This window comes from Acipenser ruthenus, chromosome 3 (assembly GCF_902713425.1).
Source record: "Acipenser ruthenus chromosome 3, fAciRut3.2 maternal haplotype, whole genome shotgun sequence".
Classification (NCBI taxonomy): domain Eukaryota; kingdom Metazoa; phylum Chordata; class Actinopteri; order Acipenseriformes; family Acipenseridae; genus Acipenser; species Acipenser ruthenus.
In genome coordinates, this window is record NC_081191.1 from 68077253 (window position 1) to 68094404 (window position 17152).

Below are 17152 nucleotides of genomic sequence, written 5' to 3' on the forward strand. Positions count from 1 at the left end.
GTTCAACTAAAAAAACACAATATTGTTGTTCTTCAGAAGTTTCTGATTCGTAAAGCGAAACTTGGGCTCACAATCGTAGGAGACCTGTCTAAGGAGGATATGAAGAAAATTGGTTACATCTCGCTGATCGAGTTAACTGCCTACTTTGATGCTCTGGGAATCGAACTGAAACGAAACAGAACAGTGAAGAGTAAAGTACGAGGTGGGTGGCCTAGTAAAAAAGGCTTTCACGTTGCACTCATATCACGTTGCTCTTGCATGTTGGAAATCATTCACAACCATTTTGTATTTCAGAATGTGGCCTCTTTGGGGTTCCCCTCACAACACTACTAGAGAATGACCAAAAGAAGTTTCCTGGTTCAAAAGTACCCTTAATTTTCAAAAAGGTACCTAAGAAATTTATCTCAGGGTTTTTTTTTTTATCATGCTGTTCTGTATTTCACATCTGGGACCAGCTAATACACATGCTGTCATATATTGTCATATAATGAACATATATTGTGCTGTATGTAATTCCTAGGTTTCTCGGTACACCAAGAGGTGGGGGACAATAAAGAAAATGTTCTGAAAGAGAGAGAATTGTTTATCATATGTTTAGACATTAGTTGGTTGGTTTCTGTCAAAACCAGTTTCATTGTTTTAGTCCTTCAGAATTAGTCAGAACAGCTGACACATCCTTATCAACATTTACATATTAATTTCCAGCTGAAGAATGAGCCTTTGTATTTAGCTGAGTGAAATGTTATTTTTTATGTTGTTGGAAGGAGAACTCCATAGCGCACCTGTTAAATTGACCTGGGATGCCACTTCTTAGTTTTGTGATCTTATTTGTCATACCTGCCCTTACCCTGCACGGTCTAGGGAAATTTCCTCATAGCAGTCTCCCCCAGAACAGGCCAAAAGTTTAAATGTTGATTAGGCTTGTGGTGCATTAAATGGAAATTATTTGAATGACCACATACTTAGTATTAGAAATACAGTAGAACCTCATTTATCCGCACCCTGTTCATCCGCGACTCCCTGACGAGTTTTATCTCTGAAATACAGTACATTATTGCCAATGTAGACTTAATGCACACACACACACACACACACACACACACACACACACACACACACACACACACACACACACACAAAGATGAATATGAATACGTCCGTCTAACCCGTGGAGTCGACACCAAGACACCAGCGAGGATTCATGTCTTGGTATGAACAGCAGAAGGATCCTTTAAAATGAGTTCTGAGGCAGTTCCTTAGTAAACATATTTTGCCTCAGTGAAACAAAAGACTGATGGACTTTGTCAAGGTTCAAAAGAATGACTTGCAGATATGAATTGTTTAAAAAAGCTGTTACGAAACAGAAAAAAAACACTTCAGTTGGTTTTGTTGAAATGTAAGATGAATTTAAATTACACAGCAGGCTTGTTTATTTAGTTTTCAAGTAAAAAAAAAAAAAAAAAAAAAAAAAAAGTAGAATTGTATTTTTTGTTTCAGATCCCAGAATCTAGCAACACTTGGCTACCTTTATTTAATATCAAAGCATGGAATAAATTAATGATAATACCTTGTGATATTTATAGCTGCTAGCCACACGACTTCGTTTTTAGGAAAATTGTGAGCTCTGAATGACTGAATAGCTTATTCTCGTCATAAAATGTCTTATGATCTTGTAGCTTTGTAGCTTTTTTTTTTTTTTTTTTTAGTATATTTATTAGTATTTTTTTTTTATAACAGAAGCAGGGTTGGAGGTGTATCACATTTTGAACAGATTTTGCTAGGAGTATCTGTCAAAGTAAACTAATTTTAAACATTTTTCTGTCTTTGTAATATATATTGTATTGCATACATCTCCAGTAAATGCTCATTTGGTTTACATTACTAGTTTCTGTATTTAATCATGCATATTCTAGTCACACGCAATGTCATTTATCCCCGGATTTCACACATCCATGGACCTATATCTCCCCAAGCACGTGGATAAACGGAGTTCCACTGTATTAAAATATCCACTGTATTTGCCAGTGAATAGGACATGTATCCGCTTGTATTGTCATTAAACCTGAGCAGAAGGGTTAACACTTTTATATATTGGACAGTAGAAAGAACCTTGGCTTAACATTCCATATGAAGGATAGATCCCCAAACAGTGCCTCCTTAATGAATCACCTATACCAGGTCACATATACAACCTTGTTAAGCATTTCAGATCTAATCAGATCAGGCTACAAGGTTGTGTGGCTGCAGGACGATGAATTCAATTTGAGGATGTTTGTCTGAGGTCAGTGAGTGTAATAACCTTTGTACTGTACTCCAGTTTAATTCTCTAATGGACTTTCACTTCCCACCCCAGAAGGGGAACAAGACCCATTTTAACTCAAACAATGAATCTTATTCATGTACTCAAGTGTAGGAGTTCATAGTCTAGGTACTACTAGAAGCAACTAAATCAACCACAAACCTTTTCCAGTTCCTTTGACAATAGCTTTCTACTGCATATACAATTTACATGTGTTATTTAACAATTTCATTCATTCGGTTCAGTGACACAGACTGTATACATTCATTAATCCCCTTCATGAATCACACAGGGCAAACATTCAGTTGGACACATTCTGAAGTGCTGTGGTAGTGGGGGGTAATTAATACCACGTCTGCCTTTCTTTCTGTTATTAGTTGCTTGTGTTTATTTGTTTATTTGTTTGTTTTTATGGATACAATTAGCCTCCCATGAGCATGCAAATCATGCTTTTCCATTAGAGGCCGACAATATAATGCCTGATTATTACCAGATTGTTTGTGAAAAAACAGGGTTTTGTGTTACTATTGTTCCAAAGTAAGGATTGCTTAGTGTAACCAATTTTAATATGTTGAGTATTGTCTGTTTCTAGTCTTATTATTGATCAAAAGTTAGGATTGGGAATGAGTTGGTTCTGTGTTTCACTATGTTTTGATATACCGGCATGGATGTAGATCGTACCGGATCCCAGATTTCAAATGATGAAACATACGACAAAAATGTAATAAATAAAACCACTCGATATACATTACATGTACAATAAAAAACACTTTCCTGTTCCATAAATTGAATGACAAAAGTGTACTGTAACAATGTATTTTAGGATGTGACTAGGAGTAAGAAAATTACCTTTTTTGTTTTGCATCCCAGATGGCAAACCACCAAAAAACGTTCTTAAGAACAACAATGGGTGGGCTCCCGAGTGGCGCATCCAGTAAAAGCACTCGCTAGAGTGCAGGATGCGCTCTCTGACCTGGACTTCGCCGGTTCGAGTCCAGGCTATTCCACAGCCGACCGTGGACGGGAGCTCCCAGGGGGCGGCGCTCAATTGGCCGAGTGTTGTCCGGGGGGAGGGAGGGTTAGGTCAGCCAGGGTGTCCTCGGCTCACCGCGCACCAGCGACCCCTGTAGTCTGGCCGGGTGCCTGCGGGCTTGCCTGTAAGCTGCCCAGAGCTGCGTTGTCCTCCGATGCTGTAGCTCTGAGGCGGCTGCACGGTGAGTCTGCAGAGTGTCAAGAAGCGTGCGGCTGACGGCACACGCTTCGGAGGACAGCGTGTGTTCATCTTCGCCCCTCCCGAGTCAGCGCAGGGGTGGTAGAGGTGAGCTGAGCCTAAAAATAAAAATAATTGGGCATTTCAGATTGGGGAGAAAATAATAAAAACTAATTGGCAACGACTAAATTTAAAAAAAAAAAAAACAACAACAATGGGAGGGGGGGGGGGGAGTAAAAAGGTGCTTGTTATCCTTATCTTTTATTGTTATAATGAAAATGCCACATTGTACGTCCACACCTTTCAGCTGCTGTCCAAGCTGGAACAAACAGGTTTACAGACTGAAGGAATCCTGAGAGTGCCAGGGTCCGCCTCAAGGGTGAAGGTAAGAGTGACCTCAGACTGGAACCAAATACAGCACATTCAATCAAAACCAGCATTCCTCAGTATAGACTTTCAGGGTTCATACATGACATTTTTTCTGTGTGTCAGAGAACTCCTGTTTTATTGGGTCCTTAGATTCTATGAGCTAAAAGAGTTTGAGGCGTCTCTGTACAACTATTCTGTATTGGTACAAGAAACTATTTCATAGCTGGTTGTTGTAGTGAAACGTTTTGAATCTGTAAAAGCTAGATCAACGACATCAATGTGATTAACATCCACTTAAACCAAGTGATTTATGGGAAAATTCTCTTTTGCAGCCACAATGTGGTAATTACCATTGTTATCAACAAAAAAGCATTCTTTCCGTTTTTACACATTTTATATTATTTTAATCTCCAGGTTTCCTCTTTTATATTTATTATTATAGCCTTACCGACCCTACAGTGTTCACTGCTAATGTTTTGCCCCAAATTATATTGTTTATAAACTGAAGGATGTTGATTTTATCTTCAGACCTTTGCTCTAGGTACCATCCATCTTGATCTGATTAAACCTGTCTCTTAGCCAGAAAATGATGTCATTGTGTGATTGTCCCTTTGATATGCTGGGTGGTAACATAAACATCTCCTAGATTGCAGCAGTGCTGTTTGAATGCTTCAGGCGTGGTAGTCTGCAGAGCCAAAACTCCCTGGAACATCACAACCAAGTGACAGGGAGCTGCAGCTAAATAGATTCAGCTTTAATCTTCTCACATCTCTTACACTGTATTATTGTGAGGCACAGTACTCGACTCCCCCCCACCATCACTACCAACATTACTACCACCACCCAAGTCCAGATGAATATGCTCCCTTAAAATATTACATTTATCTTGGTTATAACAGCTTCCATATACACATGGCTGTGATTTAGTTTCTGGTATCACTTTACCTGCATACCTGGATCTAGAAATGAAGGGTCCCCACAATGGGGATTGATTCAAGGCAAAGTAGACCCGACATTCAGAGTTGTGCACCCATTTGTAGGAAGTAGTAAGGTTTTTAAACCATTTGCTGTTAACCATAGTCATTATCTCTGGTAATGTATGTTTTAATTATTACAAATGCTACCATAGAGAGGAATATGGTTTATTGTTCTTTAAATACATCATGCTCCTGTTTCAAAGCAATATAGATGCAGCATTGAGCGTGTTCTGAATGCATGCCTTTATGACCACAGAATCTCCGTCAAGAGCTGGAAGCAAAGTTCTATGAAGACACTTTTGACTGGGAGCAAGTGAGGCACAATGACGCAGCTGGGCTGCTGAAGATGTTTATCAGGGAGCTGCCATATCCCTTGCTAACTGTGGAGTATCTCCCAGCCTTTAATGCAGTGGAAAGTGAGTAAGCTGAAATTAACGTGTCTGGGATACTTAGTCGCAGACAAAAGTATTGGCACCCTATGCTTATTATACCATAATTCAAAATAACAGATTTAAGGACAAGCATTTAGTAAACTTTAACTACTTTTTATTAAAACAGCACTGTGGAGTAGTGGTTAGGGCTCTGGACTCCTGACCGGAGGGTCGTGGGTTCAATCCCTGGTGGGGGGACACTGCTGCTGTACCCTTGAGCAAGGTACTTTACCTAGATTGCTCCAGTAAAAACCCAACTGTATAAATGGGTAATTGTATGTAAAAATAATGTGTAAAAAATAATGTAATTATATGTAAAAATAACGTGGTATCTTGTAACAACTGTAAGTCGCCCTGGATAAGGGCATCTGCTAAGAAATAAATAATAATAATAATAAAACAAAAAGCAAAATACACAATTTCTAGTAATTTAACAAATAATCTTTATTAAATAAAACAAGCTTAATTAATTTAAAGTATTGTTTGTGACAAAAGTATCGACACGTCTGCTTTAGTATTTTGTCCTCCTTTTACTTCTATTATGGCTTTCAAAACTTTATGATCATTCTTAACCAGTATGTTACATCTTGTTGGTGAAACCTAGGCCCATTCTGTCTTGCATATTTCCTGCAGCTCTGACAGATTGGATACACAATGCTTGGCTGCAGTTTTTTTCAGATCAGTCCAAAGCATTTCTATTGGATTGAGATCTGTTGATTTACAAAAGCTATTTCAGAACTTTTATCTTTTGTTTTCTTCAAGAACTCCAGAGTTGACTGAGCCCTAATGCTTTGGGTTGTTTTCATGTTGGAAGATAAACTGTCTGACAATCAGCCTATGAGCAGATGGTACCATTGTACAGAATTAATGTGATCTTCAATCACATGAATGTCTCCAGTCCCTGAACTGCTAAAACACTCATATATCATGATCGAACCACCTCTATGTTTAACTGTAGGTATGAGGTTTTCTTCATTGAAAGCTTTTCTTTTTTTTTCTCCAAACATACTGTGCTCCATTTTTGGGGAAAAGTTATATTTTAGTCTCATTGGACCAGAGAATTTTGTTGAAGAATGCTTCAGATTCCTGTTCATATTTGTTGGCAAATTTGTTTTATGATTTTTTTTGTACAGCTCTTTCATGCACCATTATGCCAGATACTTCTAAATCTTTCTTTAAGTCCTTTGCTGTTAATCTTGGATTTTTTGTAGTCCCCAAAGAAAAATCCAAGGTTAATAGCAAAGGCCTTGCTACCTGCTGTACCTGTAATTTTCTTTGGACGTCCACTTCTTTTCAAGCGTTTTAGTTTAATTTGTATTCCAGATTTCTTCGATACTGTTCTGTAGCCATTTCCTTTGTTGTAGTTTGCTACAATGTGATTTTCTCAAATGTGAATCCAACTTTTCTCGTGACCATTATCTGCTGTGTTGCCAAAACGGTCTTCTTTAACAGATGTTGGAAAAATTAACACTTCTTCTGGCTACTGACTTTATAATGCTGCTTAGTTACTGTGTAATGGTATTCAATCCATGAATATATTTTTTAAATTATCTCTTACATTTTTATAGACTTTTTTAATGAACAAATATTTTAAATTGCTTAAGTGCATTTTAAAAAATAAAATAAAAATATATACTTTTGTCTGCAACTGTAGCTACATCTTTTCCGCATATCTTGGTCCTTCTAGTAGGGGTAGCAGCTGTAAACCCAATTGATCCCAGAAGTAATGTAATTAAACTTCCAGGATGCATACTGATCATTTATCACTTTAAACATTAAAGAAGGTATTAGCCAAAGTGAATTACACTGATATATTACAAACCTTTAAAGCTTGAACCTGTATATTGTTAAATAATTTATATATATATATATATATATTCGGAGGACCGCGTGTGTTCCTCTTTGCCGTCCCGAGTCAGCGCAGGGGTGGTTAGCGGTGAGCTGAGCCTAAAAAATAATTGGCCATTCCAAATTGGGAGAAAATAATGAAAATAATTGGCAACTTATTAAAAAAAACAAAAAAAAACACTGCTTCCCTCAGATTCCTAGAAATTGATTCTTTGCCCCACATAAGGAGATTAAAATATACCTATATTGAAGCACAAGAAGAGAAATGTAAAAAGTGAAACATAAAATACAAGCTCTATGGATTTGTATGCAGGTTTTCAGAAATGCTGGCAGCATGTTACTGAGCAGTACAGGAGTCTAGCAACCTAGGATATTGCCTGTGTACCAGGCATTGCTTCATTCTCTCACTACACTGCAGTGGTTCAGTACGCAGGTAGCTGCCGGTAGAATGCATCTACCTTGGAAGATGAAGTGGGTCGATTTGAGAGCACATGACTGACCATGCATTATGTTAGTCTAGGCCCTTGTACTCCTTGGACATGTATTCACTTACACAGGATGTGAGGAATTACAAAAGACAATGCAACCATAAACAAAGTGTTTCAGTACTTAAGTGTGCTCTGAATTTAGATCTAATATGTAACTTGATCTTCCAAAAAAAAAAAAAAAAATCCTCTTTAATTTAATTTCACTTTTGTAAGGCTCTGGAAACCAAATCGCAAAAAAAAACATACCAACATCCATGAGAAGTGAGTCATGTCAGATATTACCTTTTCAAGCAGCTGATTCTCCTTTTGATTTGTTGGCCTGTCTGTATTTAGATTTTTTTTTTCAATGTAATTTGTTTTGCTTTGCAACATTAACACTGATAAGCTGGCAGTGAGCCTGGATGATGCATTTAAGTTATCTTTTTGCACTGCTAAATCCCTTTCTAATGTTGCTGTTATTTTCAGATATCTCTCCATCCAAGCTGCAGCTACAAGCCTTGCATCTCCTTATCATGTTGCTGCCTGAACCCAACAGGGACACGCTTAAGGTACACTTACACATTGGACAGAATTATATCTTCAGTACATGAATTAAACTACAAGGCAATAGCTAATTATCCTGCTTAAAATCTGTCCGTGCCGATGTTTTGCAGTCTTCACATTATTGCGTTTGTATTCCCAACAAACACCTTTGTCTTATCTGTATGTGTACATGTGTACAGATTCTGACTATCAATGAGATGAGATTAAAAGCTCTATAACCACAAATACAAGAGGAGCTTGGCTCTTTTGCATTGTGGTTAAGGAGCTTGCTTGTGGTGTGAAAGTTTGCTAGTTCGCTCCCAGCATCCGTGCTGTACCATGGTTCAGTACCATGGTTCAGTACCATGCTAAAATCATAGGAAAGTAAATATAGAAAACATACATATTAAAGCAGACCAAAGACATAGTGATAGCACAGGTGTCAGTATGGTAAAGCATCGTAAAAGCTGTGCTTTCACCTAGGACATATAATATGGAATTGTTTTTACATTTTTAATTCAATTAAATTCCTTGAATTTTTTTTATCTAGTTTTAGAACATTTAAAGTACATTTTTTGATCAGAAAAATCACCATTCGAATACAATTCAAATCTAAACCGCTATCCTCCTCCTTCGTGTGAGTTGTACATTTTTTCTAACAATTCGTAGTCCGCATTTGCACTCATGATCTATGTTATGAAGTCCACATTTTTAAATCTTGGGTCGCCTGCAGACCACTTTAGATTGAATCCCTGGCTATGTAACATTTAAACTTTACAGCCTAATGCCCAACTTTTTGGCAAATTTTCAAGCGACTGGGTGTAAAGGACATTTGCAAGACCATATTTTCAAAGTGTTGCCTCCATTTTAATGAACTCCAATTTTTTTTAAAGGAGAAAAATACATCTTAATGTTAAAAAATTGAGTTGTTTTGATTCTAGTTTTGAAAAATATTAACAGACCTCTTTCAAAAAACAGGAGTAGACACTTTGGAAATATGGCCTCTGGTGTCATACATTGCATGGGCTTTCATGTCAAAGGGTTGTGTGCTGTATGAGTGGCTAACCCCACTAGAGATTAGTTGATCTATTGGTAATATTACATTTTAGCACTACTGAGATAGTTGCACATTATAGGATATAGCTGTAGTATTTATTTTTAATGCTGATATTACTTATTCTCAATACCAACTCGCAATCGATGCTGAAGTTCTGATGTTTCTTGCTAAGAAAAAAATTCAGTGGAAAAGTGAGCTGATAAATGCTAAAGTTGAGTTTCTTCTCCTTTTTCAGGCTTTCTTAGAGTTCCTCAGTAAAGTGGTGGCTAATGAGGAGAAGAACAGAATGAGTTTATGGAATGTGTCCATGATCGCTGCCCCGAACCTCTTCATGTGCAAAGGCAAAACTGCCAACCCGCAGGAAATGCAGGGTGCAGCTGGTGCAGCACATGTTGTGCGATTGCTTGTGAAGTACCAGGACATTCTTTGGACAGTGAGTACTGAAAAACACATACTTATTGGACCTGCACATTTATTGTGAAATATGATGTCTATTGAATTAGACAGTCCTTAAATAACTACAACTTCAATCTAAAAATCAAGTTAGTCATTTTAGTTCATTTTCAACTAGTTTGTAGTGAACTTATATTGTGTGGATTTGGGGTGTTCTTGCCAAATATTCTATTTTCAGAGCTCTCCCTCTAGTTTCTTGTGATTTTTTTTTTTTTTTCCAGGTCCCATACTTTATGATCTCTCATGTTAGAAAAATGAACGAAGCTGCTATGAACAAGAAACACCAAGCTTCTGACAAAAGTAAAAAAAAACTGTTGAGAACCTTCTGGAACCCAGAAAGAGAAAAAACTGAGAGGAGCGAGGTATGCTGTCTTATCGTTTCCATACTTCACATGCAAACAATCTAAGAATTTGAACTGAAGAGAAGAAAACTGTCCACAGACTGCTACTGGATTCATTTTTATTATTTGTTTTTGTTGACTACCTAAATATGAGGAGTCATTCACAAAGATGACATTATATAAATAATATCACTGCACTTATTATCACTGTATTTCCATGTGCTCGTTCTAAAGCATTTTATTCCCTAGAGGAAACATAAACTGTTTTGTTTTTTTTTAACATGATTTCGCTAACCTCTATCCCGTGATTATTTCATTCTGCAAAAACCTAATCAAATGCTGACATCTGCATATTACTTTTTAGCATAAATAGTTCTAGACTTTGTAGCATTATTTGAGTAATGTGTTGTATAATCAAAGAAAGTAACAGTTTTCTAAGAAATTATAGTTCTCTTCAATGTGCCAACAGCTCTGTGACGTACCTCGGGGAGTGATACGGGTTCACGCTCCCCAACATGCCAAGGTTTCCATGGCGATCCAACTTGATAACGAGACAAAAGCCATGGACGTTATTGCTCGATTTGACTGTGAAAACAGGTGGGTGCATGGGAGTATTGATTATTGATTATTGATTTTTTTTTTGTTTTTGAAATCGCAGTAGGTGGTTGTGGTTGAGCCTTGTCTTAATGCTATTAGTCCTTGGTTGTTGTTGGACCATGTTGTTTAAAAAGATGTACATAATATTTAAACTAAATAAATAAAGTGTGTGCTAAGGCAGCTGTATTTTGGAGGTAACATGAAAAAAGGTTTTTGGCTTAATGATCATAGAAGGCTCAGGTTCCTAATCTTTTAAAAAAATAATACTACAGCTATGGCCAAAAGTTTTTCATTACCCTATAGAATTAACTAATTTTGCTTCATAAAGTTGAGTGAAACCTGCAAAATAAATAATGTTATGTTAACATATTGAATTACATACTGCTTTGTGTAGTTTTCCATACACAGTACTGACAAATTAAAAAAATGTAACATTTTATAATCTAACATGAAATACTGTGGCTTCCGGAAGACTTTTGCAATATCATTTTGTAATTTCTTTGATTACATGATGTTAAATAAAATATCTAAATTGTGTTCATATAGGTTTCTTTTTTTAAATTATTTATCAATCCTAAGATTCTAGGTGATTAATAAAAATTCTGACCATAGCGGCACATTTACTTTAATTTAACAGTGTGCGTTTTTTGTTGCTTTTCAGCAGTGGGTCCCTGGGCTCAGTTAGAAGACAGAAACAGTATCTCTATGAAGTTGGTGGAAATATAGGTAAGTTCACATTCATTTTAAGTTATTTTTAACTCAAGAATTTGTGTTAACCACTTGCTGTTGGACTGCGTTCGGTATTTGAGTTTCAATACTGGCTAACCTTTTTCTTTGACTATTTACTTTATAAAAACTGAATTTAAATAGTTTTATAAATTGTGTTGTCTGTTCATTTTCTGAGAACATGTGATAACTTGACAAAACAGAACATTATCTTAAGTTTTAAGTTCAAAAATGTATTTTTTGAAAATAGTTCTATTGTTTTAGTCAATACATTTTCACAAACCTCTTATGTTAATTTTGCTGCTTTGTTTTCGTTTTGTTTTCAAGTATAACTTGCTATACCTTAGCAGGATTTGAAATGTAATCCTTGACTTGACATATAAGAGACTATATCAGGTAGAAAGAACATTTTGGCTAATTAGTCCATCTAGAAAAACAAGATTGTGCGAACACGGAAAAACACGCAAAATCAACCTTTAATTTTCAAGTGTGAAGCAACCTGTTGTATGTCATACATCCTCAAATAAGTACTATTATAAAATGGCTTCAATAAATTAAACACTTTGATTGGCTGAACAAGATCACATGACTGTGCAGTAAGAATTATCTTATGCATGGCTAGTGGTGAATCCCTTCTGAAGATCAGTCAATTTCCTTGGATTTATTTTCATTAGAATCTAAAAATCTGTAAAGTACCAAATTCCGCTGAACTGCAGGATCAAAATTTTCGGTGGAGATCGGTTTTGTTGGATCTTCATGTTGAGAAGAGACTGCAAAAAATAAATAAATAAGAAATGTACTCAGTAAAAGCATCTAAAGACAAAGTATTTGAACTATTTTACGCTGGCGGAAGGATACATTGCACAAAACTTAATTTACACTTTAAAATGCTATTGTTTTTTGTTTTCTTTTCATAAAATAATCCTAGAACCATTTTATAAGCGCAATAACCCACCCAGGCCTTCTGTCTCACAATGCACTCAGGTATGTGTCAGATAGGCCTGCATCTAACTGTGGTGGGTTATTCCTTACTTAACCTGTGACTTACTTTTTGTTATTTATTAATACTCTAACACTATTTTTCATTGAAAGTAATTGCCGCAGAATTTAACAAGTTCTTTGCAGGAACATTTTTTTTCTCTTTGCAGATTTAAAAACAAAATACTGCAGTTTTCCACTGGGACTCATTAAAAATGCAAAACTGGATTTAATCAGTGCCATCAGTAATCTTGCCTCCACTGAATTTGGGCAGGTTTAACACTGAAAACCTTATGTAATTGCAGGTGAGCGATGCCTGGATCCAGAAACGTATCTCCTAGATTTATACCATGTGAATCCGCAATGTCAATGGATTTTAAAGCCCAGAACAACATGAAGCTTTATGGAAAAGCAGATACTCCCCTCTCATTAAGAAAGCGCTGGTTACTGCGCCCTACAGGAATGTCTGGATCTCATGCTGGTGGATTTGAGATGAAGGCAACTGAACAGATGCTGGTTTGGACACACCACCTGTTTCTAAAGGATATTTTTGCCACAGACAGATGGTCAGTATCTCCTGCAGACACTTGACCATTTGGAAAACCAGAGTCCACCTATATATATGACTGTGCTTGTGCGTCAGCCTGTGGAATATATACAGATTTGAACTACTGCTTGCATGACGTTGTATATTCTACTTGGAGTAGTTTTCAAAATATAGCCAAAAGAAAACTTAGATAAAGCAATGAAATCCAGTCAATGCCATATCAGCTTGCCGGTTATAGCTATTACCTCTGCTGTTTTTACTTCCTAATTGCAGGGGATACCTGTATGAAAAAATGCCTGAAAGCCTTTTCACTGACAATGCAAAATAAACACGGATGTAAAAAGATGTACATGCAATATTTATACCACTTATTTATCCAATGTTTTTTTTGTATTTTCTGATGGAGACTTTTTTTTCACAAGCAACTTCATTATAAATAACATATAAACTTAAGAGCTTGAGAACATGAAACTAAGATATTTATTCCCAACACTAAAGAAAAAAAAGAATTGTACACCACTGCCCTTGCACAGCTTTTTTAAATGTACACATGCAGAACAACTAAAGTGTTTTACTGTCCTGTCTGTCATATATAGTCCTTTTAACAGGTAGCTCCAACTACCTGTAAAAGCTCTGAATTATATGTATTACTGTACTGTAGTGTTGCATTTCTTCTGTTGCTTTCAAACAACGTCCAACACCATTGCCAAGTGTGAAATGCAGGTCATTTTGACTTTGTAATGGACTGCTGTAGGACAATGGACTTTTAAACAGAAAAACCCAGTTCAAGTCAGCCCAGGTTGCTCAATCTCTGCTCATCACAGTGTGCTACATCATATATACTGTTTTAAACTATTTGCGACTGTGCTGGAAATATTGATACTTGGTCTGCATTGCAGGATCAGCAATTACTGTCACAGGAAGCCTTGTTATTGTACAAGTTTTTACAACACTAAATTTGGCAGGTGTGTTTACTAGTTTGTTAGGACGGTACCATGTAAGTCTTAAGCCCTCTACAATAGGATCTGTGAGGCTGCATGATTTATCTCCCCGCAGCCATTTTTTGACAGATAGTCAGTTTAGCACCAAAGGCCGGATCCAGATTACATTTAGGACCTTTAAGATCAAAAAGTTGCATACGCTAAATGCTACATTACAGTAGTCCTTAGCGACAATTAACTGTTTTTATTGTAACAGTGGACATAAAAGAGCTGTTGAGTTTTTTTTTTTATTTTATTTCTATTTGAGTTTTTAGAGGACCAGGATTGGGGATGGGAACCACTGCATGTCACTGAAAGAGCTAAACTAGTCAGTCACTTAAACAGGAGGCGTGTGATGAAAACAGTTTGAAACTGGTCATTTAACATTCATTAGTAATGGGACCTCTGAGTTCAAACCTGCTTGTTTGGAAGGAAATTGGGGCATTGCTGTTGGCAAATTCATTTATTTCAATCCGAGCACCTTTTTTAAGCCAATTTATGATTATACATAATGTTTGAAGAAAAAATATATATTTTTATAATTGATTATAAATATGATTAATAATCTGGAGGCTGTGTGGTCCAGTGGTTAAAGAAAAGGGCTTGTAACCAGGAGGTCCCTGGTTCAAATACCACCTCAGCCACTGACTTATTGTGTGACCCTGAGCAAGTCACTTAACCTCCTTGTGCTCCGTCTTTCGGGTGAGACGTAGTTGTAAGTGACTCTGCAGCTGATGCATAGTTCACACACCCTAGTCTCTGTAAGTCGCTTTGGATAAAGGCATCTGCTAAATAAACAAATAATTAAATAAATACCTCCCCCCACCATGTTCATGAATTGACCTGGTTCATATTTGACTGTTTGCATTAAGTGCTTACTCTTGATGCTCTTACTGTTTTACAGATTATGACTAAATATCTGACTCTAGTGACCTCCCTACAGAAGTAGGGAGGAAGTACTGTTTTGTCATCCTTTGTGGAACATTTGGGTGATTATCTATAACAGATGTAATGCTTTATGAGGAAACTACTGTGAATTTAGGACATACCACTGTGAATCGCCCAGTCAGAGGTTTAGGCCTGCCTAAGGTAAACAGAGGCCACTGTAGTCACATCACATCATCAAGAGCCTTACTCAGAATGCTTTGCCTCTGATTAAAATCAGAACAATTGCACTTTCTGCCAAATCCCGTGGTGGTTCTGTTTTGCATTGCACTTAATATGTCCGGAAACATTTGTTCATCATTCCAATACCACAGAGACACAGTTCACATTAAGCCACCTCTAATGATCTGGTCTAATGACAGGCCATAATGTTTTATGTCATTTTAAAAGGTTTTTTTGACAAATGGAACATTAAAAAATAAAAACATCAATAATAATTACATTTAATATTTTATGAAGAATGCATTTTTTATTGCCTGGGAGTGGCCCAATTGAAATGCTGTTTGTATTGCCCCTCCAACAATTACAGTATGGTGTCTATAGGACTCTTACTGCTGTATCCTTATGTAAACTAGATTGGCTTTATTTACATTTTATTTATATAATAATGCATTCAGTCTGTGGTGTTGAGGATTTTAGTTATACTTGTTTTTCTGACTCATTTAAGTGAATATAACTATTTTTTACTATGTTTCAATCAACTGCATTTATTTTTTCAAAGGCCTGAGTCAAATGCATTTTAACCAAAATGAAGGAAATCTAAATTCAGACAAGTTCATGTGTTATCATACTAGTGATAAAAACTTGTGGTGTTACTGTATAAAGTGTATTTGTCAGTTGTGCCACTAGGTTCAGGTAAAAAGAAAAGGTATGATTTGTATACAATGAAAAAAAATGTTTTGCATTGCAGTCAATAAACACTACACACAATTCATTTGTAAAAAATGTATATTGTACTTACCATTGTTTTAAAATATATACAGTATTAAAAAACCTGTTTTGTATTACCATGCACTTGTTTTGATCCCTATTTGTAATGTGTGTAAAGGCTGACCAACAGTCCAGTGTGAGCACATATTCAAAAAGTCTCCAGAGGTCTCAAGTTGTATCATTCATCTTCTACAGTGCTGTACGTTACATTGTCACTTTGTCCAAATCTTCTCTATTACGGTCTCAACTGGAATCATCCATGAACTGTGCTGGCCAAGGTTACATGGCAGTGATACCCAGGATCAGTATCTTGGTAGATTCAGTTTCAAAGCATCATTTTGTTCCTGATGGGTATCTACCAATAATAGAGTGCCCTGATGGTTCCTTGAAAACTTCACACACCTCCAGTTCTGATGCATACTTTATCCCTGGATCTGAACCCAGTTAAGTGTGTATTAGACATGCATTCCTGGGGTATGCGGAAGCACTAAAAAAGAAACTTAAGATCTCCCAAACACTTTACTTGGCATTTTCTTATTCTGTGCTCACGCTTCCCTCTCGCACATTGGAAGCAGAAACATACAGCACCACAGAAGGAAATTCATGACCGGTATTCCTCACTTTGAACCATGTACTGTAGCAACTACAGTTGCAGACAAAAGTATTGGCACATTACGCTTATTATACCATAATTCAAAGAACTGATTAAAGCATTGAGTGAACTTTAAACACTTTTTTTTAATAAAACAAAAAGCAAAATATACAATTTTTAGTAATTTAACAAATAATCTATCATGACAAATTTATTGGCACCCCTGCTTTAGTATTTTGCATATCCTCCTTTTGCTTTTATTACAGCTTTCAGACATTTATTATAATTATTAACCAGTATGTTGCATTTTGTTGGTGAAATCTGGGCTCATTCTGTCTTGCATATTTCCTTCAGCTCAGACAGAAGTGTGTTTTCAGGTCTGTCCAAAGCATATCTATTAGATTTAGATCTGGTGATTGCAAAGGCCTGTCCAGAACTTTGTTTTCTTGAAGAATTCCAGAGTTGACTTAACCGTATGCTTTGGGTCATTGTCGTGTTGGAAGGTAAACTTTCTGCCAATTGGCCTACGAGCAGATGGTATCATTGTACTTTGCAGAATGTTTTGCTGCATTCATTCAATCTTCAAATCACATGACTGTCTCCAGTCCCTGAACTGCTAAAACACCCCCATATCATGATCAAACCACTGCCGTGTTTGCTTCAGATTCCTGTTCATATTTCTCAGCCAGATACTGCAGGTACTTGCTGAGCTTCTCGTAGTCAGGGTTGAGGTCTGGTGTGTGCCTTGGTCAAAAAATGATTTCAAACGTCGAAAATATCCTTGCAAAACATTAAGTTTCCATTGGAAAGTTTTTACTTGTTATTATTATTATTATTATTTATTTCTTAGCAGACGCCCTTA

General features: G+C 36.6%; 1 protein-coding gene across 4 annotated transcripts in view; it reads left to right on the plus strand.

Annotated features, from left to right (window-relative positions):
* Nucleotides 1-15778, plus strand: part of LOC117435534 (rho GTPase-activating protein 28-like) — a 68751-nt gene extending 52973 nt beyond the window's left edge. For 2 of the 4 annotated variants that reach the window (XM_059015519.1, XM_034920832.2), the window contains exons 6-15: nucleotides 37-202; nucleotides 295-386; nucleotides 3817-3894; nucleotides 5112-5271; nucleotides 8088-8170; nucleotides 9437-9634; nucleotides 9876-10016; nucleotides 10465-10592; nucleotides 11254-11318; nucleotides 12602-15778. In XM_059015519.1, coding sequence (XP_058871502.1) covers nucleotides 37-202; nucleotides 295-386; nucleotides 3817-3894; nucleotides 5112-5271; nucleotides 8088-8170; nucleotides 9437-9634; nucleotides 9876-10016; nucleotides 10465-10592; nucleotides 11254-11318; nucleotides 12602-12693 — 1203 coding nt within the window. In that variant the 3' untranslated portion in view covers nucleotides 12694-15778. The remainder of the gene's footprint in view (nucleotides 1-36; nucleotides 203-294; nucleotides 387-3816; nucleotides 3895-5111; nucleotides 5272-8087; nucleotides 8171-9436; nucleotides 9635-9875; nucleotides 10017-10464; nucleotides 10593-11253; nucleotides 11319-12601) is intronic. The other 2 variants (XM_059015533.1, XM_059015526.1) reach the window with 2 other exon arrangements.
* The last annotated feature ends 1374 nt before the right edge of the window (nucleotides 15779-17152 follow it).